We start from the raw sequence: 26013 nt of genomic DNA, 5'->3' as shown, positions 1-26013 counted from the left end.
ATTTATTCTAATTTTTTATATAGTTTCTATTTTATCTATATTTTCTTTTCTTCTCCTTCATATGTGAGTAAGTGATCATTTTAAATTTTCTTTTGTTTTTTATCTCTGAGTATGTAATTCATATGTCTTCCCTCTTTGTACACCCCAATGAGCCTTTGAGGGATTAATAACATGTAATATTGTATGTGTATTTCATGAAGAATAAAACTTATCTTATCAAAAACATTCCATAAAACCGGTGACACCGTAATTGGTCTAAAAGAAGAACATTGGTCCTTGGGCTTATACCCTTTTTAATACCGGGATTATTACTCCAGTACTAAACAAATCAGAAACTATACCACAACAGAATATCATCTGAAAGAGTGAGGTCAGATGCTCAATCAGGAGAGGGGACCCACATCTTAGAAGCTGTGCACAGAGACCATCAACACCACGAGAAGTTTTCTTTTGTAGCTTAGAAATGCACTCAGTAACCGCAGATCGAGTAACAATAAAACTGATCTTATCAGTTGATTGGCATAAGCAAACATCAAGCTCCCTTTCATATTGGTTTGACAATGATGGATCAGGGTCGAAAAAATTCACTTTTAAAGAAACCATACCATTGGTCACTGTTAATTTTGAAATCATTATAGGCTTTTGAATTATCTCTTTTGAGCAGTTTCCATACGAAGTTAGGTTCACTTGTGGCTTTACTTGATTAATTAAAAAACTTTTTCCACAAAATAAGTTTTTCAAAGAAAAGTAAAGAACTCCATTAAACAAAAAATGAGCAAAACTAAAATCAAATAATCTACCAAGCGTGAAACTACCACAAATCAGCATTGATAAATAAATGAAAACCAAAACGAACAAAAAATACAATAATTAACCGAGTCAAACTCAAAATGAGCAGAAATTAACATAAGTTGGGTGCAAAACCCCTATGCCTTCCCAAGGCCAGAACAAAATTTGCATTTTACTGAAAAAATGTAAATGTTTTTGATTTTATAACTTTAATAAATCAAATAATATTAACATTTTGATTACTAAATATCAGTATATGTATATTAAACTGACAATCCACATTCATTTGTATTTTTTCAGTAAAGTGCAAATTTTGTTCTGGCCTTGGGAAGACATAGGGGTTTTGCGCCCAACCTATGTTAATTTCTGCTCCTTTTGAGTTTGACTCGGTTAATTATTGTAAATTCTGTTCGTTTTGGGTTTCATTTATTTATCAATGCTGATTTGGGGTAGTTTCACGCTTGGTAGACTATTTGATTTTAGTTTTACTCATTTTTTGTCTAATGGACTTCTTTACTTTTCTTTGAAAAACTAATTTTGTGGAAATTGTTTTAAATTAATTTCTGTTCGTTTTATATTGACTTATCTTTTTCAGGGAAAAAGAAAATAATACTTTAAATCTTTTCATTTTTTAAGACTTTATAGTTTGGCCTGCTATTTGTGTATTGGAGAAAAATTTTCAGCAATTTTTAACATTACACACCCTTTTAAAAATCTGGACACAAATAGTACTGTTTAATTTAGTTTCATAACTCCTCTAGTTGACCTGTAATGAAAAACTTGATACGATTTGCAAAAAAATCTGTTTACTTTCTTTGATAGTTTGGATACACTTACGCTATTTGGATTTGGTTAAATTTTAAGAGCAGAAGTAGCCCCGAACGTTTGAACATAATACCCTCAGTCGTTCTTGGGATACTGCTCAGATGCCTTATTGGGAATTAGCATTATCACAGTGCATTTTAATTTCATCTTAAGTCAACATTTAGTTTTTAAACATATAAAACATGGATTTGAGGAAGACTAAAATCTATTCTATAAATCATATACAACAACTTTCTATATAAACCTTATATGCCCCCAGGGCATATCTTAAAACCCCATGTACTGAGGGCTCTAAGGGTGTTATGATCCAAAACGACCTAATTTATAGATCTTTCAACTACGTTTAGCAAAATAGATATCTAAAAATTTTGATTGGATGGGTTTGGGAAAATGGTGGGCATGAGAGGGGCGTTTGTCGCTATCCAATAGTAGAGGAGGGGGTGCTACTCGTGACAGTACCACGTGGTTTATGGTTTTCTCAGTGAGAATGAAAAAACAGGAATTTTCTCACTTGAAAAACCATGAATTTTGTCACATTTATGGTTGTTTTCATGGATGGTTATGTAGGTTGTTCGATTTATTTGATGTTTTCTCGGAGGTCAACATCAAATTATGGATTTTTAATGGTTTTTGTCAGTGAGAATTCGAAAAACATTAACTTTCTCACATTTATGGATGTCAACATCAATTCATGTCTTTTTTATAGTTTTTGTCAGTGAGAATGAAAAAACAGGAACTTTGTCACGTTTATGGATGTCAACAGCAATTCATGTCTGTTTTATGGTTTTCTCACTTGTTGTTCGATTTATTTGATGTTTTTCATGTCTGTTATATGGATGTGTTCTGGCCTTGGGAAGGCATAGGGGTCTTGGCCCGACTTATGTTAATTTCTGCTAGTTTTGATTTTGACTCGGTTAATTATTGTAATTTCTGTTCGTTTTGGGTTTCATTTATTTATCTATGGTGATTTGTGGTAGTTGCACGCTTGGTAGATTATTTGATTTTAGTTTTGCTCATTTTTTGTTTAATGGAGTTCTTTACTTTCCTTTGAAAAACTTATTTTGTGGAAAAAGTTTTTTTAATTAATTTCTGTTCGTCTTATAAAGACATAGTCTTTTCAGGGAAAAAGAAAATAATACTTTAAATCTTTTCGTTTTTTAAGATTATGTAGTTTGGCCTGCTATTTGTAAGCCGGAGAAAAATTTTCAGCAATTTTTAACAGCAAACACCCTTTTAAAAATCTGGACACAAATATTACTGTTTAACCCCGAAAGTTTGAACATAATACCCTCAGTCGTTCTTGGGATACTGCTGAGATGCCTTATTGGGAATTAGCATTATCACAGTGCATTTTGATTTAATCTTAAGTCAACATTTAGTTTTTAAACATATAAAAATTGGATTTGAGGAAGACTAAAATCTATTCTATATAATCATATACAAAAACTTTCTATATAAACCTTATATGCCCCCAGGCCATGATTTAAAACTTTTGCACCGAAAATTACAAGGGGGTTATGTTACTACCTTACCCGATATCAAAAACTTCCGGTTAAGTTGAACAAAATGGATATTTCAAATTTTGATCGAGTGTGTGTAGGGAAATGGTGGGTGTGAGAGGGCCGTTAATCCCTATCCAATCACTTTCAACTATTAAAAAGGCAGTGACCCTCTCAATTTACAAATTAATGAGTCCTTTTGAAGTTTTTACCACAACGATTTCAATAAAAAACTTTATATGCCCCCAAGGCATAACTTACAACCCCTGCCCTGAGGGCTTTGGGGGGAGGGGGTTGTCATCCTTAAAGACCTAATTTCGAAAACTTTCAACTACGTTGAATAAAATGGCTACCTAAAAATTTTGATTGGATGTGTTTTGGGAAAAGGTGGGCGAGAGAGGGGGGTTAGTTACCCTCAAATCACTTTTGACTATTAAAAAGGGTACTAGTCCTTCGAATTTCAAATCGAACGAGCCCTTTACAAGTTTTTACGACAAAGACTTCAATAAAAACCTTATATGCCCCCAGGGCATAACTTATAATCCTTGCCCTGAGGGTTGTGGGTGAGCGTCCTCCTTAAAATATGTTTTCTATCTGGAAATCAACTACTCTGAACAAAATGGCTATCTAAAAATATGTATTATTGTATGTGTTTGGGGGAATGATGGGTGTGGGGAGGGGGACTAGTTGCCCTCCAATCACTTTCAACTATTAAAAAGGGCACTATCCTTTTTAATTTCCATTCAAATGAGCTTTTATTGAAGTTTCTACGACAACGCCTTCTTTAAAAACCTTTTATACCCTCCAGGGCATAACTTAAAACCCTTGCCCTGAGGGAAGTGGGGGAGTGTCCTCCTCAAAAACATATTTTCTATCTGGAAATCAACTACGCTGAACAAAATGGCTATCTCAAAATTTTGATTGGATGTGTTTGGGGGAATGAAGGGCGTGAGGGGGACTAGTTGCACTCAAATCACTTTCGACTATTAAAAAGGGTACTAGCCCTTCGAATTTCCAATCGAATGAGCCTTTTTTGAAGTTTCTACGACAGCACCTTCTATAAAAACCTCATATGCCCCCAGGGCATAACTTAAAATCCTTGCCCTGAGGGTTGTGGGGGAGTGTCCTCCTCAAAAACATATTTTCTATTTGGAAATCAACTACAACTGAACAAAATGACCATCTCAAAATTTTGATTGGATGTGTTTGGGGGAATGATGGGCGTGGGGGAGGGGGCTAGTTACCCTCCAATCACTTTTGACTATTAAAAAGGGTACTAGCGCTTTGAATTTCCAATCAAATGAGCCTGTTTTGAAGTTTCTACGACAATACCTTCTATAAAAACCTTATTTGCCCCCACGGCATAACTTAAAACCCTTGCCCCGAGGGTTTTTGGGAAGTGTCCTCCTCAAAAACATATTTTCTATCTGGAAATCAACTACGCTGGACAAAATGGCTATATCAAAATTTTTATTGGATGTGTTTGGGGGAATGATAGGCATGGGGGGGGGGGGCTAGTTGCCCTCCAATCACTTTCGACTATTAAAAGTGCACTAGCCCTTTGAATTTCCAATCGAATGAGCCTTTTTTGAAGCTTCTACGATAACGCCTTCTATAGAATCCTTATATGCCCCCAGGGCATAACTTAAAACCCTTGCCCCGAGGGTTGTGGGGGAGTGTCCTCCACAAAAAGATATTTTCTATCAGGAAATCAACTACGCTGAACAAAATGGCTATCTCAAAATTTTGATTGGATGTATTTGGGGGAATGATGGGCGTGGGAGGGGGGAAGCTAGTTGCCCTCCAATCACTTTCGACTATTAAAAAGGGCACTAGCCACTCCAATTTCCAATCGAATGAACCCTTTTCGAAGTTTCTACGACGATTCCTTCGATACGAAGTGCCCGGGTATGGAGAAAAAAAACACATTGTGCCCATATCGTTCTTTACTTAGGCAGCGCTAGCGCGCTGCCTATTATAAAACGGATGATCCATTTTACAGAAGTAGTTGTCAAAATTTCCCAATAGTTCTTACGAAAACAGCAGCGTAAAAGGCAAATTTGACATGACACTGTGGGGAGGGGGATAGGCACAAAAGTGTAAGGGGTAAATTTGACATGACACAGCGGGAGGGAGGGGTATCAACTATGGCTTAATTCACAGTTTAATAGACTGAAAGATATTTTCTTTTGTAAATGGATTGCATAGCTTCATGCAAGATGAAATTTAACCAACCCTATAAACAAATCATGCAAATTATCTAACCTTACCAGAGAGTCACTACTCTTTACAAGCTGAACAATTTTTACGGTTTCTTCATCTTCATCTTCAAAATCCTCTTCAAGTGGTTCAGGAAGACTTGGCAAATAGGCTTTTTGAGCGACAACATCATGACACCACAACAAACTCTAGAAAATATTAAGCATAAAAATAGCAGAATATATGCTCAAAAATCTTTCAGAAGCGACACTAGCAAATATGCACAAAGGTACAAGGCGTTGAGAAGAGGGATGATAGAATCAGCAAATTTTTCTAAAGGAAACGCGCCAAGAAGTACATTTTCAGGTTTAGCTTATTGGATTTTTTGGGTCCTTTGAACTACCCTCGGGAGACAAACACTTTGAAAACTTTCTGCTATTTTTTTTTTTTTTCAGAAATATAAATTAACAACTCTTTGAGCTATGATGATAGATTTTATCCCATTAGCCGTAGCCAAAAAAATTATAGTTTTCATTTTGAACTATACCCACGCAGAACCAGTTGCCTTTTTCCCTACAGCGCCAGTTCACAAAATCTTTGATATCTCTATGTCCAGGCATGCACGCTAGAATTCGTTTCAAAGAGTAGCAAAAAAAGGCAAATTTCGTAGATGAACTTCACTTATCTGGTGGGGGGGGGGGGGTCAACGAGACCAAGGCACAGGTGCATGCATACATGCATATCTAAATATCTTAAGGAGCTAGGAATCTCTAAGAAAAGAGATTTCTTATAATTTTAACAAGGTTTTCAGTATGCGGAACCACTGTCAGTTACCATATCTATAAGGCAGGTTTTATCTACTGTTACACATCTACTACACAGGCTGAAACTGTTTTATCTACTACACAGGCTTAAATGAGGGATTAATTCTGTAGAATTTTTCAATTCACATAATACAAGAAAAAATCAATTCTTAATACTTTCTATGTGTAACAGAAAATAACACACACAATTTCTATACTAAATACATAGAAATAATTAATTTTCGTCACTTTTGAAACGATTGTATTTCCCTATTATACAAACTGTACGCTCATCAGCCGCAATATTTATTTATTGGAGAAAAAATATTAATCTGGACGAGTTTTGCAAACAGTGATCTTAAACAGTGAAAAAAGTAATTTTTATATATCTTTAATCACGTAATAGCCTAAAACTATGCATCTTCCATACGTGATTAAATTTTCCAAATTCATGGAAAAAAAACTACATAAGGTTGGCTAGCAAATTTCATAATTTTTTCAGGGGAGAAAAGTGTTCAGCTTAAAACGCATTATAAAAATGAGTCACAGAACTTACTTGAAAATAATTCGACTGCAAGCATTTCATCAACTCTTTAGCAACATTGCTGCAACTATCCTTAGTCAACACACCAAAAACATCCTCCAAAACTTGCACACTGTTGGTTATTGCTGGCACTGGGCGTTCTGTTGCGCTGGGGGTACTGGGCTTATGACCCGATATATTTGTTCCCTGCGCCAGTTCTAAAACAAAGATAAAAAGAAATAGGTCAAATACTACGAGAGAGAGATTGTATTTGTGCGTGTCTGATTTTGACTAGGACAATATCCTTTGAGTGCCAAGGTTACATTTTAACCGCGACAGTTCTGTTCTTTTTTTAAGGCGTCTGCCACCACGCTATTTCCTAATCTATCCCTTGTTTACCAAACGATAAATGCTTGTTAAAAGATAATCCTCCTTGCACCAGGAGGGATGAGGCACAATCCTAACACCAGCTAAAAATACTCCACCCCCAAAAAATATGGGGTATTTATGAACTTTTTAAAGAGCTTGAATCAACTCCCTAAAAAAATCCTGGGCCCCACCCCAATCCCCTGAGTGCAACTGTCAATAAATCTATCCACATTTTCCCAAAAAACCTTCCCAACCCAAATTCCGCCCTTCTCAGCCTGTTTCTACCTTGTCTTCTGTTGTCCATGTTTTGTGTTTGTTCGCTTGTTTTGCTTCCCCTACTTTTTTTAATGTCCCTTTAAAAAAAACTTTTTACTTAAGCGGTGTTCACATGCGTGTCTAGCTAGAATCTCATGTCTAGACACGTGTCTGGCCAGAAATCAATGTCTAAAAATTACCGTTCACAAGGAGAATTCAATTAGCTAAAACTACAAATTTAGTTTCAAATAGATTACAGTTGTCATTTCTAGCCAATCAAAGGAGCTTATGCGGGCAAAACTTTCAAAATTGTAATCCCTAATTTACTGTCACAAGATAGTGGATGAGACAAGCCAAACAATTGCCTATGTGCTTCACTATTATGTCTGGTATTGCATACTGATCTAAAATGAAGAAAAGAATTAATGAGAAATCAAAAATTAAATTTCAGTTTAAAAATGTAAACATAGATGATAAAAGAGTGGAACTTGACACATTCTGATTGTCTGTAATCGAAAATTCTAGACTTTGAGTTCTAGAGTCCGGAACTGGATGCTTAGCTGTAACTTGTCTAGCCAAGCACCAAATCTTACTTGTGAACGGTAGTTGTCTAGACATTGATATCTGGCCAGACACATGTCTAAACATGGGATTCTAGCTAGACACGCATGTGAACGCCGTTTTATGAAATCAGTTTCATAGACATTATGAAACCGATATATTTCTTTTACTGAATTCAAAATTTGAAATCGGTCCTTCGGCATTTGTGATGGCAATTTTTTGAAATAAATATATATTATTTTTTCATGTTATTCACTGTGGCTATCTTTGCTGTCTTTACAAGCGATTAAATAAAAAAAAGTTTTTTTCAACTCAAAGTAAGGAGCAACACTAAAAAAAGAACAGAAATTATAATGTATATGAGGGGGATTGTCTCCTCCTCAATACCCCGCTCTTCACCCTGAAGTTTTTCGGCACTTTAAAAGTTACTTATTGTTCTAATTAAACGACCCTTGCGTTTCAGGAGTCGTTTTTAAAGAATTGGGATAACATATAAAATTTAACGTAAAGAGCGAGGTGTTGAGGAGGGGACAATCATATACGTAATAATTTCTGGTTCGTTTGAAGTTGTAATGTTGCTCCTTACTTTGAGTTGAAAAAACGTGTTGTTTTTTTTTAACTTCTGATCGTTTTTAGCCTCTTTGGTTCACAGATCTTCCTGACCCCTTTTCCTCCAAACCTGAACCTTTGAAATTTGTTCTTCGTACATTTAAAAAGGCATAACAGTATATGCATACCCTACTTTTATGGGTATTCATTTTTGCCTCTTCTTTCTTAAAATTGAGGAAAAAACTTAAACAAGAACAAAAACAAGCGCTAAGCTTGTGGATCTTACCTTTTTCAACTGAAGAAAATCAAAAAATATAAAACACAAACCTGAGACTCTTTGATGAACATTTAGCAGTGCTTGAAGCTCTGTTGATGACAAGACATCATTCAAAAATTCTCTTTCTTCCTGGTTGGAATTCAACCTGTTGTCCAGGCATACTGTTTGCGCAATTTTCAAAATTGCAGTTGCATCTAGAAAACAATAACAAAGCTAGAAAACCAGTTTTAGAAAAAAATAGATAGTCTACTTAAGAAAAGGTCTTAGATGACAATAGATTCGCTCAGACATCTCTTCTTACTTATTAATCAATTTAAAAAACTTTTCCCACTAAACCAAGTTTTTCAAAGAAAAACAAAGAGTTCCATCAAACCAAAATTGAGCAAAAATAAAGTCAAATAATCTCCAAAGCATAAAACTACCACAAATCCCCATCAGTAAATAAATGAAACCCAAAACGAACAGAAATCAAACAGTTCGTGGTAACGAACTGTAAGTAATTTGATACCAATATATACATCAAAAGAATCAGATTTTTATGCTAATTTCAAACATATAAGTTTAATCAAGTTTAGTCTTACCCATCAAAAGCTACTGAGAAAATTTGCCTTATTTTCGGAAAAAGCGGAAAACAACCCCTAAAAGTCATAGAACTTAAATGAAACTCACACCATCAGATTCAGCGTATTAGAGAACCCTGCTATACAAATTTCAAGCTCCTCTTAGAAAAAATTTTGAATTTTGTATTTTCAAACAGCTCGTAGTAATGACCTGCAATCATCCCTGAAGAAAAAGAAAGAAATAAATTAAACATGTGTCTGTTATTACCCTTGTTTGGAAATTTTATTCCAAATTTTATTCCTTATAGATGGTGCTTGAAATCTGTGATGCGTGACCCTCTGACATGTAGAATTTTGATGGTATATTTTTAATCAAGATTACTTCCTTTTATAGCATCTTTATTTCCTTTTATATAGACTGAAAATTTTTATCAGGCTCATAACTTTTAGTATGTAACTTTAAACTTTATCAATTCAGGACATATGGAGCCACTGTAGAAATGAAATTTTGTCTATGCATATGTTGTCATAAATATATATATCAAACAGTTCGTGGTAAGTTTAAGTTTTGATACCAAAGGATACATCAAGAGAATCAGATTTTTATGCTAATTTCAAATATATAAGCTTCATCAAGTTTAGTCTTACCTATCAAAAGTTACGCGCCTGAGAAAATTTGGCTTATTTTCGAAAAAAGGGGGAAGCGACCCCTAGAAGTCATAGAACTTAAATGAAACTCACACCATCAGATTCAGCGTATCAGAGAACCCTACTATAGAAGTTTCAAGCTCCTCTTTGCAAAAATGTAGAATTTTGTATTTTTGCCAGAAGAAAGATCATGGATGCGTATTTATTTGTTTGTTTTTTTTTTCAAGGGTGATCATATCGATCTAGTAGTCCTAGAATATCATAATAGGGCTCATCCGAACGGAAATTAAAAGTTTTAATGCCATTTTTAAGTGACCGAAAATATTAGAGGGCAACTTGGCCCCTTCCCACGCTCATTTTTTCCCAAAGTCATCCAATAAAAATTTTGAGATAGTCATTTTGTTCAGCATAGTCGAAAATGTGATAAATATGTCATTGAGGATGACTTAATCCCCCACAGTTCCCCAGGGTTAGGGCTGCAAGTTAGGAACTTTGCCCATGGTTTACCTATAGTATTGGTTGATGGAAGGTATACAGACGTTTTCAGGAGGGATTTTTTTCTGGTGTGAGGGGGGTCGGTTGACGTGTTTACAGGGAAGTATATTTTCATGGAGGATGTTTCTTTGGGGGAAGGGATATTTATATGAAGGGGGTGCCAGATTTCCCAGCACTATTTAAAAAACGATCAGAAATTAAATAAAAAAAACAAGTTTTTTTCAAGTAAAAGTAAGGAGCAACATTAAAACTTAGAACGAACAGAAATTATCACGTATATGACGGGTTTCACCCCCGAATCAATACCTCGCTCTTTACGTTAACGTGTTTTTTTTTGTACTTTCAAAAGAGCTATCTATTCTAATTAACCGGCCTTTGTGATTCAGGGTTTGTGATTCGAACAAAATTCGAACTTTAGCGTAAAGGGCGAGGAATTGACCAGGCGGCGAACTCCCTTATATACGTAATAGAAATATACGAATATAGAAGTTCGTTACGTCAATTAATTCGTAAGTTACGTCAGAATCAAAATTTCGAGAAAACCAATTAGCAAAAAAAAGTAAATTAATATGCAAATTTTGTTTTAATTATTCATGTACGGTGAGCCAAAATCAAAGCTGCATTAATTCAAAACCGTTCAGAAATTAAATAAAAAAACAAGTTTTGGTAACTGAAAGTAAGAAGTGACATTAAAACTTAAAACGAACAGAAATTATTCCGTATATGAAAGGGGCTATCCCCTCCTCAACGCCTCGCTCTTTACGCTAAAGTTTGACTCTGTCTCACAACTTTATTTTTTAAAACAATAAAAAACTTTAGCTTAAAAAGCAAGGCGATGAGGAGGGGACAGCCCCTTTCATATACGGACTAGTTTCTGTTCGTTTTAAGTTTTAATGTCGATCCTTACTTTCAGTCAAAAAAACTTGTTTTTTTTATTTAATTAGTCAGCAAAAAGATCACGGATGCGTGTTTATTTGTTTTTGTTTTTTCGTTTTTCCCAGGGGTGATCATATCGATCCAGTAGTCCTAAATATCGTGATAGGGCTCATTCGAACGGAAATTAAAAGTTCTAGTAACCTTTTTAAGTGACCGAAAAAATTAGAGGGCAACTTGGCCTCCTCCCACGCTCATTTTTTCCCAAAGTCATCCAATCAAAATTTGAGATAGTTATTTTGTTCAACATAGTCGAAAATCTTATAAATAGGTCTTTGAGAATGACTTAATCCCCCACAGTTCCCCAGGGTAGGGCTGCAAGTTATGAACTTTGCCCATGGTTTACCTATAGTATTGGATGATGGAAGGTATACAGACGTTTTCAGGAGGGATTTTTTTTTTCTGGTGGGTGGGTCGGAGGAGGGGTTTACGGGTGAGAATCTTTTCATTGAGAATGTTTCCTTGGGGGAAGTGATATTTATATAAAGGGGGCGCCAGATCTACAAGTACTATTTTTAAAAACAATCAGAATTCAAATAAAAAAACAAGTTTTTTTTCAATTGAAAGTAAGGAGCAACATTAAAACTTAAAACGAACAGAAATTATTACTCATATGAGGGAGTTCAACCCCAAGTCAATACTTCGCTCTTTACGCTAAAGTTTTTTTTAGTACTTTCAAAAGAGCCATCTATTCTATTTAACCGGCCTTTGTGATTAAGGGGTTTGTGATTCGAATAAAATTTGAACTTTAGCGTAAAGGGTGGGGAATTGACTAGGCGGCGAACTCCCTTATATATGTAATAAGAACATACGAATATAAAAGTTCGTTATGTGAATTAATTCCAAAGTTACGTCAGAACAAAATTTTGAGAAAGCCATTTAGCCCAAAAAAGTAAAATTAATATGCAAATTTCGTTTTAATTATTCATGTACGGTGAGCCAAAATCAAAGCTGCATTAATTCAAAAACGTTCGGAAATTAAATAATAAAAAACAATTTTTTTTACTGAAAGTAAGAAGCGACATTGAAACTTAAAGCGAACAGAAATTATTCCGTACATGAAAGGGGCTGTCCCCTCCGCAACACCTTGGTCTTTACGCTAAAGTTTGACTCTGTCTCACAACTATATTTTTTAAAACAATAAAAAACTTTAGCATAAAGAACGAGGCGTTGAGGAGGGGACAGCCCCTTTCATTTACGGAATAATTTCTGTTCGTTTTAAGTTTTAATGTCGCTCCTTACTTTCAGTAAAAAAACTTGTTTTTTTATTTAATTTGCCAGAAGAAAGATCACGAATGCGTGTTTATTTGTTGTTGTTTTATTCCCAGGGGTGATCATATCGATCTAGTAGTCCTAGAATATCGTGAGAGGGCTCATTCGAACGGAAATTAAAAGTTCTAGTGCCCTTTTTAAGTGACCGAAAAAATTAGAGGGCAACTTGGCCCCCTCCCATTTTGTTCAGCATAGTCGGAAATCTAATAAATATGTCTTTGAGGATGACTTAATCCCCCACAGTTCCCGAGGGTATGGCTGTAATTTACGAACTTTGTCCATTGTTTACCTATAGTATTAGTTTATGGGAAGTAAGCAGACGTTTTCGGGATGTATTTTTTTCTGGTGGGGGGGGGCGGAGGAGGGATTTACGGGGTAGGATCTTATCATGGAGGATGTTTCCTTGGGGGAAGGGACCTGTCTTTGAAGGGGGTTCCGGATTTCCCAGCATTATTTAAAAAACAATCAGAAATTAAATATAAAAACAAGTTTTTTTGAAGTGAAAGTAAGGATCAGCAGTAAATCTTAAAACGAACAGATATTATTTCGTATATGAGAGAGATCACCCCTAAGTCTATACCTCACTCTTTAAGCTAAAGTTTTTTTTAGTACTTTCAAAAGAGCTATCTATTGTAATTAACCGGCCTTTGTGATTAAGGGGTTTGTGATTCGAACAAAATTCAAACTTTAGCAGAGGGCGAGGAATTGACTAGGGGGTGAACTCCCTTATATACGTAATAAAAACATACGAATATAGAAGTTTGTTATGTAAATTAATTCGTAAGTTACGTCAGAACAAAATTTCGAGAAAGCCATTTAGCCAAAAAAGAAAAATTAATATTCAAATTTCGATTTAATTATTCATGTATGGTGAGCCAAAATCAAAGCTGCATTAATTCAAAAACGCTCAGAATTTTTTTTTTTTTACTGAAAGTAAGGAGCGACATTAAAACTTAAAATGAACAGAATTTATTCCGTATATGAAAGGGGCTGTCCCCTCCTCAACGCTTCGCTCTTTACGCTAAATTTTGACTCTGTCTCACAACTTTATTTATTTAAACAATAAAAACTTTAGCGTAAAGAGCGAGGCGTTGAGGAGGAGACAGCTCCTTTCATATACGGAATAATTTCTGTTCGTTTTAAGTTTTTTTGACTTTTCAGTCAAAAAAACTTTTTTTTCTAATTTAATTATAATACATAACTGAGTCAAACTCAAAACGAGGAAAGATCAACATGAGCAGGGCTGATACAACCCCTTCTCAAGGCCTTCTCAAGACCAGAGGATAATTTGCACTTTACTGAAAAAAATAAAACAAATTCTGATAGATTGTCATTTTAATATAGCATATAAATTTTGATAGTCAGTCCTTGAAGTTTAAAAATAAGTTTATTAAAAAAAGTGAAGAAAGTGAAAACCTTTAAAAAAAAATTTTTCAGTAAAGTGCAAATTATGTTCGGGTCTTGAGAAGGCATGGAGGGTTGTCAGCCCTACTCATGTAATTTTTGCATGAAGTCTTTATTTTTCTTTGAAAAACTTGCGTTGTGGAAAAAATTTTCCAGATTAATTTCTGTTCGTTTTTTATTGGCATGGTCTTTTTCTTGTAAAAGATAATATTTTATATCTCTTTAGTTTTTTCTACAAGAATCCATAGTTAGGCTTGCTATTTGTGTGTTGGAAAAACTTTTTCGCCAATGGTTATTCCTAACACAATTAGTATTGTTTAATTTAATGTTATACCTCCTCAAGTTGACCTGAAAAAAAGATAATATCATTCTCAAAAATTCTATACATGCTCTTTGACAACCTGGATGCACTTACACTCTTTTGATTTATTTGAATTGTAAGAGCAGAAGTGGTTTTATTAGTAACCTCGAAAGTTTCAACTTAAATCCCCCACTCGTTCTCGATATATTGCTGAGGAGTCACAAAGGCAACCATACACACAGTGAGTTTTGATTTAATTTTAAAGCAACATTTTGTTCTAAAGAATTATGGGACAATAACATAATCGTGGGGGGTTGACATACCCAATATCCGTAGAGACATAGTTACTAGACCATTCTACTAAGCTGAACAAAATGGATGTCCCAAATTGTGACAGGGCGTGCTTGGAAAATGAATCGGCGTGAAAGGAGGGATGCTTGAACTCTTTTGAGTCTTAAAAAGAGGACCAGAACTTTTGATTAATTCAACGTCCGCCTAAATATTCCTTGAAAACTTCACCTTAAATATTCAAAATATTCCTTAAATATTCCTTGAAAACAACATCAATTTCAACACACGCTGAAAGTTTAAACTTCAGACCGTTCCTGAAGCATATCTAATACATCCTCTTGACAACCTGTGTGGGCATAGTGTGTTTCGATTCAGTTTATTACAATTTCAGTATTTCCTAGATTTTTCACCTTAATACCCTTAGTTTTAGTACCATCAGTAGTAGTAGTAGCAGTAGAATTATAAGTAGTAGCAGTAGAATCACTAGAAGCAGCTTTAGCTTTAATGGCATTAGTAGTAGTAGTAGAAGTAGTGATGACAGCAGCAGTAGTATTAGTATGAGTAGAAGCAGTAGTGTTAGGATGCAAATACTTTCTTTTGGTTAGTTCAACATCCCCAAAAACAAGGCCTGCTAGTTTCAACCTCATACACCAAACTGTTCGTAAAATATTGCTGTTACGCCCTTTTGACAACTGGTACACAAACGGCATGTTGTAATTAGGATCACCTTTTCATCTTCATACCCTTAGGCATAGTTGTAATAGTAGTCACAGTAGTAGCATTGGTATTACTAGTCAGGATCGTCACGTCAGGGCAGTCAGGGAAGCCCTCCTAGCAATATTTCTGGTCACTCGGTAAAAAAAAGAAGTCGGTAAAGTCGTGGCGCTTCGCACCACGATTTTTCTGATGCCGCTAAAATACTTTGTTCGGTTAAATAAAGATCATGAAAATACTGACATGTCATCTACAGAAATTTCGAGCTTAGTCGGTAAACGCAGCAGTTTTACGGACTCCTGCCGTGATTTTTCATATGGTGCCACAATTTTCCATTTGGTTAAATAAACAGCATTAAAATAGTAACATGATATGTACCGAAATCTGAATCTCGGTTGGTAAATGCAGCGGTTTTACCGACTCGTGCAATGATTCTACGTATTGTATTCAAAACAGACATTAGCCTATGCTAATATTTGTCAAAAACAGTCGGTAAAAATGACCAGCCAGTCGGTAAAATCTCTTGCCCCCCCCCCCAAAAAAAAAAAATTGGCTAGTAGTGACCCTGTTAGTAATAGTAGTAGTAGTGTTACTAATAGCAGCAGCAGTATTAAAGTAGTGCATTCTGCACGTAGTAGCAATAAAAGAAGTAGTAGTAAATGAAGCGGTGATAGTAGTATTCGTAGTAGCGTGCATATATTTCCTTTTGGCCAGATAATCTTCCCCTTTTAACATTCTCTGAGACTTCCAACTTAACACCCAAATCAATTCTTGAGATATGCTCTTTTGACAATGCATGCCCATATCGCCTTTTGATTCACTTCAAATTTCCTCTCAATATTGTAAATGGAGTAGTGTGGTAGTAGTAGTAGTAGTAATGGTAGACGTAGTAGTGTTAGTAATTGTGGTAGTAGCGGGAGCATGCAAGTATTGCCTTTTTGTTCATCCCCTTATTTCCTAAAAGTTCCAAATTAATTTTCCCAGTCATTCCTGAGTTACGCCCTTTTGATAATCTGCATACACATAACGTGTTTTGATTTAGTTCAACACTCCCCTCAACATTCTCTGGAAGGCTCACTTAAATGCCCTTCGTCTTTTTGAAAAGTAAAGTTCAAAAATGGGTACCTTTCTCAATAACATATAGCCTACTATATGAAAATAATGAACAAATTACCTAACTTATGGCAGAAATTAATACGAGTAGGGCTGAAAACCCTCATGCCTTCCCAAGACCAGGACAAAATTTGCACTTTACTGAAAACAAAATACAATTTAAATGTTTTCACTTTTTTTACTTTAATATATAAAAAATCATTAAAACATTAAGAAAGTGGTAGCATATGTACATTAAACAAAATATACACGGTCATTTGTTTTTTGTTGTTTTTTTTTCAGTAAAGTGCAAATTATGTTCTGGTCTTGAGAAGCCATGGGGGTTGTCGGCCCTAATTTTGATGGTTTTGAGTTTGACTTGGTTATTTATTGACATTTTATTCGTTTTTGGGTTTCATTTATTTATTGATGGTGATTTGTGGTACTTTTAGGCTTGGAAGATTATTTGACTTTATTTCTGCTCATTTTTGTTTTAATGGAGCTCTGTACTTTTCATTGCAAAACTTTTTTGTGGAAATCATTTTTTGAATTAATTTAGAATTAACTTGGTCAAATTTGTCTTCCAGAAATACTAGCAAGTCTTTGATTGTACAATGGTTTTTTCATGCAGGTGTTTTCAGTCGCCAAGGATTTGCAACCGGGGTTATTTGATATACATATTGCATCCACTGATCTCCAAGCCCTAAGTTGAATGTTTCACTTCCTGAATCCTTAGAAAATTCTAACTAGAAAAACTTTGTGAGGGGTGACTGGTGACTCATTTGCATGTACTCAAAAATCATGTACTGAATGTTTCCTTTCTGATAGTAACCAGGATCAAAAAGCCCCCCCCTTTACCACTAACGAATACTATGTGTAAACAATGGGAAGCTTACATAGCTTACAGCCCTTACTCTAGGATATGAGTGTCATAGCACCCCCAGAGGCATAGTTTTTCGACCTTCAAACTATTTTGAACAAAATGGTTATCTCAAAATTTGATCAGATGTCTTTGGGGAGACAGCAGCTAAGAAGGACGTGGAAGGGGTTCTGATTGTGTTCTGGTCATTTTTATTCTCTAAAAGAAGGTTCTAGCACTTTTCCAATCCATTGAGCCCCTTCTAAAGTTTCAACAGCCAAACCCCTTTCAGTAGGAAGTGGTTCTGGAAAAAAGAATATTACATAGTAGCATATGGCTCTTTACAATGCTGAAGTGCTACTCCTGGTATCTTTTAAGTGTTGATGTTTGGTATGGAAATTGCTTTGAAACCAATCTTATGAGAAAACCAAGTTTGTTTGGAGCTTATAAAGCATATCTTACAAAACCAGTGCACAAGTTGATCAAATCAGACAAAAAAATAATGTTTAAAACAATAGCGATATTCGATAGAATAGAGGGGACATAAAAACAGAATTTACTTTAAAAAATATAAGATGTCAACATTGTAATTTCTTTTAAACAATATTAGTATTTTTCAGTGAAAATTAAAAGAAACTTAAATCAAGGAGGAGGCCTAAAATCAGGAGGGGTCAATCCTTCCTCAATTGCCTTCCAAGCATTTTAAAACTTAAAAAAAAATACTTTAGAATCAGTTTTATATGAAAGCCAGTCTTGGTTTTATAGCCGGTTAATGGAGGGCATAAAGTTTCTTAATTTACAGGTAAATAAATTTCCACATATCCCGCAGTAAACCTCGGCCAGCAAAAATAAGACATTAGTATGTCTATCAGAGGCAACGCTATAGCATTGCCTATACTAAAGGCCATACGGCTCCAATGTTTTATTATTTACTTATTTTTTTTCCCAGAGACACTTCATATGGAAGGGGTCTTCATTAGAAACTTCAAAGGGAACACATTCGATTGGAAATCGAGAGTTCTAGTGCCTTTTTTGAAGGTCAAAAGTAATTGGAAGGCAGCTAACACCCCTTCCACGCCCACCAGTTCCCCAAACACATCCAACCAAAATTTTGAGATACCCATTTTGTTCAGCGTAGTTGATTTCCAGATAGAAATCATGTTTTTGAGGAGGACACTCCCCCACCGCCCTCAGGGCAAGGGTTTTTGCTCGTTTTTCTTTCTTTATGTGGGGGCATATAAGATTTTTATAGAAAGCTTTGTCGTAAAAACTTCAAAAAGGCAGTTCATATGGAAGGGTCGTCGTAAAAACTACAAATGGGGCTCATTCGATTGCAAATCGAGAGTTCTAGTGCCCTATTTAAGGGTCAAAAGTGATTGGAAGGCAACAAACACCCCTTCTACGCCAACCATTTCTCAAACACATCCAATCAAAATTTTGAGACAGCCATTTTGTTCTACGTAATTAATTTCCACATAGATATAATGTTTTTGAGGAGGACACTCCCCCACAGCCTTCAGGGGAAGGGTTTTAAGTTATGCCCTGGGGCATATAAGGTTTTTATAGAAAGCGTTGTTGTAGAAACTTCAAAAAGGGCTCATTTAATTGGAAATTGAAATGGCTAGTGCCGTTCTTAATACTCGAAATTGATTGGAGGACAACTAACCCCCCTCTCATGCCCACTTTTTCCCCAAACGCATCCAATCAAAATTTTGAGATAGTCATTTGTTCGACGTGGTTGAAAATTCTGGAAATTAGGTCTTTGAAGTTGACAACCCCTCCTCCCCCCAGCCCTCAGGGCAAGAGTTGTAAGTTATGCCCTGGGGTCATATAAGGTTTTTATAGAAAGTGTTATCGTAGAAACTTCAAAAGCGGCTCATTCGGTTGGAAATTCAAAGGGCTAGTGCCCTTTTTAATGGTCGAAAGTGATTGGAAGGCAAATAACACCCCTTCCACGCCCAGCATTTCCCCAAACACATCCAATCAAAATTTTGAGATAGCCATTTTGTTCAACGTAGTTTAAAGCTCTGGAAATTATATCTTTGAGCTTGACACTCCCTCCCAAGGTCTTCAGGGCAAGGGTTATTAGTTATGCCCTCCGGGCATATATGGTTCTTATGGAAGGAATGCTTGTATAAACTTCAGAGAGGGCTCATTTGATTGGAAATTGAAAGTTCTAGTTCACTTTTTAAGCATCAAAAGATATTGGAGGGTAGCCAGCCCCCCCCCCCAGCCATGACCTTTTCTCCCAAATGTATCCGATAAAAATTTTGAGATAGCTATTTTGTTAAAAATAGTTCAAAGATCATATAACCAAATCTTCAGTGTCGACACAACCCCCCAGGGCCCGGGGGCAGGCGTTGTAAGTTATGCTCTGGGGGCATATATGGTTCTTATTGAAGTGATGCTCGTATGAACTTCAAAGAGGGCTTATTTGATTGGAAATTCAAAGTTCTAGTTCACTTTTTAAGAGACAAAAGAGATTGTAGAGCACTTATCCTCCCTCTCCACGCCCTTTTTTTCTCAAATCCATTTGATAAGAACTTTGAGACATCCATTTTTTTTAAAAAATAGTTCAAATTCCATATAACAAAAACTCCGGGTTCGATATAGCCCCCCAGGGCTCGCGGGCAGGTGTTGTAAGTTACGCCCTAGGGGAATATATGGTTCTTATGGAAGGGTTGCACGTAAAAACTTCAGAGAGGGCTACTTTGATTGGAAATTAAAAGTTCTAGTTCAGTTATCAAAAGATATTGGAGGGCAACTAGCCCCCCCCCCCACGCCCCTTTTTTCCCGAATACATCCGATAAAGATTTTGAGACAGCCATTAAGTTAAAAATTGTTCAAAAGTCAAATAACAAAAACTCAGGTGTTGACACAACCCCCAGGGTCCAGGGACAGGCGTTGTAAGTTATACCCTGGGGCATATATGGTTCTTAATGAAAGGGATACTCATATAAACTTCAGAGGGCTCATTTGACTGGAAATTGAAAGTTCGAGTTCACGTTTTAATAGTCAGAAGAGATCCTAGGGCGACTAGCCCCCCCCCGCCCCACGCCTTCTTTCTCCAAACCCATCTGATGAAAATTTTGAGATAGACATTTAGTTAAAAATAAAATAGTTCAAACATGGGATAAGAAAAACTCCGGTGTCAATACGATTCCCCAGGGCCCGATAGAAGATGTTCTAAGTTATGCCCTAGGGGCATGTATGGTTCTTATGAAAGGGATGCTCGTATAAACTTCATAGAGATCTCATTTGATTGGGGAGTCAAACATATCCGAGGGCAACTAGCCTCCCCCACACTCCATTTATTTTTTTCCTAGACGCACTTCATATAGTTCAGATAAAAACTCTGGTGTCAACACAGCCCCCCCCCCCAGGGCCCAAGGGCAGGCGTTGTAAGTTATGCCCTGGGGGCAAATATTGTTGTTATGGAAGGTGTGCTTGTATAAACTTCATAGAGGGCTCATTTGATTGGAAATTGAAAGCTGTAATTCAATTTTTAAGAGTAAAAAGCGATCAGAGGGCAGCTAGCCTCCCCCCCCACACTTCATTTATTTTTTTCTAGGACACACTTCATATAGAAGGGGTCGTTGTATAAACTTCAAAGGGGGCTCATTTCAAAGGGGACAAACTTTTTCACTTTGATATTGTTACTTTGATACCAGTTTTGATACTTTGATGAACATTTGATTTTTTTTTTAAGTTTAATTTTGAAATAAGGAATTTTTAAAAATTTGAAACTTTTTGCAATCAAAACGATCAAAAATTCATTAAAAAAAAACTTTCCATAAAACAAGTTTTTCAAAGAAAAGTAAAGGCCACTTTAAACTTAAGCTCAGCAGATAAAAATACATGTTAAAATTCAAACTCAAAACGACCAGAAATCACTATTAAAGAATAAATGAAACCCACACCAACAGAAATTTAAAAAACAATCATAGGGAAAAAACTACAACAAGTAATAATATAAACGAAAAAATTGGTCTTAAAGCAATCTTAATAGATCTTAGATTGAATATGAAAATCAAGCTTGAAACGAAAAAAAATATTTTGCTATTGAAGTATAAATGAAACTCAAAACAAACAGAAATTAAATAAACAATCAATGCAAACAAACATACAATAGATATTAATGTAAATTAATAAATAAATTTTAAAACGAGTTAAACTAAGGCCTATGCAAATCAAGCTTGAAACAAACAAAAATCACTACAAACAAGAGATTGTGTATTGCCACCTTCTCTCACTGTAAAAGTCTAAAACCTACTGTGTCATTGGCGCTTTACTGACAACTATATGCGTCTTGAACAGTCTTGGAAAGTATAAACAACATCAAATTGAATATTTGATATATTAGTTGTTGAAAGATCCATCAGTACAAGAAATTTATTTAACTCTAATTTTATTTTTATTTTCAATGCTGTAAGAACTGGAAAAGAAAATATTTGTAATATAATTCGTTTTCAGTGAAGCGGCAATAACACAGTAGGCTTTTGGTTTTTATTTACAGTTAAGTAAGAGGGCAGCATCAAAACTCTTGTTTGTGGTGAAATTATATTCGTCTTGAACAACTTTAGAAAGAACTAATAAATTAAACTGAATATTTGATGTATAATGATATTAATTGCTGAAAGCTCATCAGTTCAAAATTTTACTATATTTTCGATGTTTATTTTCAACATTAAGTACAAAAGAAAATATTTGTAATAAAATTGGTTTTCAGTTAGATCTATTAATTAAAATTCTGTTTAGATCTACTAATTAAAACTCTTGACAAAAAATTTTAAATAATTTGAGGATAACCCTGGCGAATTTAGCAAAGATTAGAACATCAAAAATAGGATGTAGCAAGATTTAAAGCAGGGTAACTGGCATTAGGCCAATTACATATCATAGGCAGCGCAATTGCGCTGCCTAAATAAAGAACAATGTTGGCACAATATATTATTTTTTTTCCATACCCAGGCACTTCATATTGAAGTTGTCGTAGAAACTTCAAAAAGGACTGATTCGATTGGAAATTGGAGTGGCTAGCGCCCTTTTTAATAGTCAAAAGCGATTGGAGGGCAACTAGCCCCCCCCCCACGCCCATCATTCCCCCAAACACATCCAATCCAAATTTTAAGATAGCCATTTTGTTCAGCATAGTTGATTTCCAGATAGAAAATATGTTTTTGAGGAGGACAGTCCCCCACAACCCTTGGGGCAAGGGTTCTGAGTTATGTCCTGAGGGCATATAAGAACAATGTTGGCATAATGTATTATTTTTTTTATTTTTTTTTAGAGCAGGGCACTTTGTATTGATGAAGTTGTCATAGAAACTTCGAAAAGAGCTCATTCAATTGGAAATTGGAGTGGCTTGTGCCCTTTTTAATAGTCAAAAGTGATTAGAAGGCAATTAACACCCCTTCCACGCCCACCATTTCCCGAAAGACATCCAATCAAAATTTTAAGATAGACATTTTGTTCATCATAGTTAATTTCCACATAGATATTATGTTTTTGAGGAGGACACTCCCCACAGCCTTCAGGGGAAGGGTTGTAAGTTATGCCCTGGGGGCATATAAGGTTTTTATAGAAGGTGTTGTTGTAGAAACTTCAAAAAAAATTCATTCGATTAGAAATTCTAAAAGCTAGGGCCCTTTTTAATAGTCAAAAGTGATTAGAGGGCAACTTACCTCCCTCTCATGCCCACCTTTTCCCCAAACATATCCAATCAAAATTTTTAGATAGCCATTTTTTTATGTAGTTTTAAGTTCTGTAAATTAGGTCTTTGAGGATGAAAACCCCTTCACAGCCCTCAGGGAAAGGGTTGTAAGTTATACCCTGGGGGCATATATGGTTTTTATAGAATGTGTTGTTGTAGAAACTTCAAAAAGGGCTCATTTGGTTAGAAATTGAAATAACTAGTACCCTTTTTAATAGTCAAAAGTAATTAGAAGGCAACTAACACCCTTCCATGCCAACAATTTTCCCAACACATCCAATCAAAATTTTGAGATAGCCATTTTGTTTCACGCAGTTTAAAGTTCAGGAAATTATACCTTTGAGTAGGACACTCCCCCCACAGTCTTCAGGGCAAGGGTTATAAGTTATGCCCTGGAGGCATATAAGTTTTTATTGATATCTTTGTTGTAGAAACTTGAAAAATGGCTCATTTGATTGGAAATTCAAAGGTCTAGTGCCCTTTTTAATAGTCGAAAGTGGTTTGAGGGCAACTAACCCCCCTCTCTCGCCCACCTTTTCCCCGAACACAGCCAATCAAAATTTTTAGAAGGCCATTTTGTTCAGCGTTGTTGATTTCCATATAGAAATTATGTTTTTGAGGAGGACACTCCCTCATAACCCTCAGGGCAATGGTTGTAAGTTATGCCCTGGGGGCATATAAGGTTATTATAGAACACATTGTCATAGAAACTTCAAAAAGAGCCCATTTGATTGGAAATTGAAATGGCTAGTGCCTTTTTTAATAGTCAAAAGTGATTGGAAGACAACTAACATCCCTTACATGCCCACCATTTCCCCAAACATATCCAATCAAAATTTTGAAATAGTCATTTTGTTCCATGCAGTTCAAAGTTCAGGAAATTATACCTTTGAGCAGGACACTCCCCCCACAGTCTTCAGGGCAAGGTATGCCTTGGGCACATATAAGGTTTTAATTGAAATCTTTGTCATAGAAACTTGAAAAAGGGCTCATTTGATTAGAAATTCAAAGGGCTAGTGCCCTTTTTAATAGTTCAAAATGATTTGAGGGCAGCTAACCCCCCTCTCATGCCTACCTTTTCCCCAAACACATCCAATCAAAAATTTTAGGTAGCTATTTTATTCAACATAGTTGAAAGTTTGGAAATTAGGTCTTTGAGGATGACAACCCATCGCCCCCACAGACCTCAGGGCAAGGGTTGTAAGCTATGCCCTGGGGGCATATAAGGTTTTTATAGAATGTGTTGTTGTAGAAACTTCAAAAAGGGCTCATTTGATTGGAAATTGAAATAACTAGTACCCTTTTTAATAGTTAAAAGTAATTAGAAGGCAACTAACACCCTTCCATGCCAACAATTTTCCCAACACATCCAATCAAAATTTTGAGATAGCCATTTTGTTTCACGCAGTTTAAAGTTCAGGAAATTATACCTTTGAGTAGGACACTCCCCCCACAGTCTTCAGGGCAAGGGTTATAAGTTATGCCCTGGAGGCATATAAGTTTTTATTGATATCTTTGTTGTAGAAACTTGAAAAATGGCTCATTTGATTGGAAATTCAAAGGTCTAGTGCCCTTTTTAATAGTCGAAACTGCTTTGAGTGCAACTAACCCCCCTCTCTCGTCCACCTTTTCCCCAAACACATCCCATCAAAATTTTTAGAAGGCCATTTTGTTCAGTGTTGTTGATTTCCAGATTGAAATTATGTGTTTGAGGAGGACACTCCCCCAAAACCCTCAGGGCAATGGTTGTAAGTTATGCCCTGGGGGCATATAAGGTTTTTATAGAACACATTGTCATAGAAACTTCAAAAAGAGCCCATTTGATTGGAAATTGAAATGGCTAGTGCCTTTTTTAATAGTCAAAAGTGATTGGAAGACAACTAACATCCCTTACATGCCCACCATTTCCCCAAACATATCCAATCAAAATTTTGAAATAGTCATTTTGTTCCATGCAGTTCAAAGTTCAGGAAATTATACCTTTGAGCAGGACACTCCCCCCACAGTCTTCAGGGCAAGGTATGCCTTGGGCACATATAAGGTTTTAATTGAAATCTTTGTCATAGAAACTTGAAAAAGGGCTCATTTGATTAGAAATTCAAAGGGCTAGTGCCCTTTTTAATAGTTCAAAGTGATTTGAGGGCAACTAACCCCCCTCTCATGCCCACCTTTTCCCCAAACACATCCAATCAAAAATTGTAGGTAGCTATTATAATCAACATAGTTGAAAGTTTGGAAATTAGGTCTTTAAAGATGACAACCAATCCCCCCACAGCCCTCAGGGCAAAGGTTGTAAGTTATGCCCTGGGAGCATGTAAGGTTTTTATAGAAAGCATTGTTGTAAAAACATCAAAAAGGACTCATTCAATTGAAAATTGAAAGGGCTAGTGCCCTTTTGATTGTCAAAAGTGATTGAAGGGCAACTAACCTGCCTCTCACACCCACTATTTCCCCAAACACATCCAATCAAAATTTTGAGACATCCATTTTATTGAACATAGTCAAAAATTCTGGGAATTAGGTCTTTTAGGATGATAACCCCTCAGAGCCATCAGTGCAAGGGTTGTATGCCCTGGGAGCATATAAGGTTTACATTGAAAGTTGTTGTAAAAATTTCAAAAAGGGCTCATTTGTTTGGAAATTGAAATTGCCCTTTTAATAGTTGAAAGTGAGTGGAGAGTAATTGACCCCCCTCTCACATCAACCTTTTCCACAAACACATCCAATCAAAATTTTTAGATAGCCATTTTGTTCAATGTAGTTGAAAGTTATGGAAATTAGGTCTTTAAGGATGACAACCCCTCCCCCCCAAAGCCCTTGGGACAAGGGTTGTAAATTATGCCCTGGGGGCATATAAGGTTTTTACTGAAAGTGTTGTCATAGAAACTTCAAAAGGGCTCATTCAATTGGAAATTGAAAGAGCTAGTGCCTTTTTTAATAGTTGAAACTGATTGGAGAGAGACTAACACCCCTCTCACGCTCACCATTTTGTTCAACATAGTTGACAGTTCTTGAAATGTCTTTTAGGATGATAACCCCCTCAGAGCCTTCAGTGCAAGGGTTGTAAGTTAAGCCCTGGGGG

The 26013-nt window shown here is 35.9% G+C and overlaps 1 protein-coding gene across 4 annotated transcripts in view; it reads right to left on the bottom strand.

The window, feature by feature from the left end:
* metro (membrane palmitoylated protein 7-like protein metro) overlaps window positions 1-26013 on the bottom strand; it is a 104039-nt gene that overhangs the window by 74860 nt on the left and 3166 nt on the right. For all 4 annotated transcript variants that reach the window (XM_089098440.1, XM_089098442.1, XM_089098443.1 and 1 more), the window contains exons 2-4: window positions 8700-8843; window positions 6672-6856; window positions 5384-5521 (exon numbers count right to left, since the gene is read on the bottom strand). In XM_089098440.1, the coding sequence (XP_088954566.1) occupies window positions 5384-5521; window positions 6672-6856; window positions 8700-8843 (467 nt within the window). The remainder of the gene's footprint in view (window positions 1-5383; window positions 5522-6671; window positions 6857-8699; window positions 8844-26013) is intronic.

Source organism: Artemia sp. Qi Xiang Cuo, chromosome 12 (genome assembly GCF_049724085.1).
Source record: "Artemia sp. Qi Xiang Cuo chromosome 12, ASM4972408v1, whole genome shotgun sequence".
NCBI classification, from domain to species: Eukaryota; Metazoa; Arthropoda; class Branchiopoda; order Anostraca; family Artemiidae; genus Artemia; species Artemia sp. Qi Xiang Cuo.
Note: the sequence above shows the minus strand (reverse complement) of the source record. Positions and strands in the feature narration are given on the sequence as shown.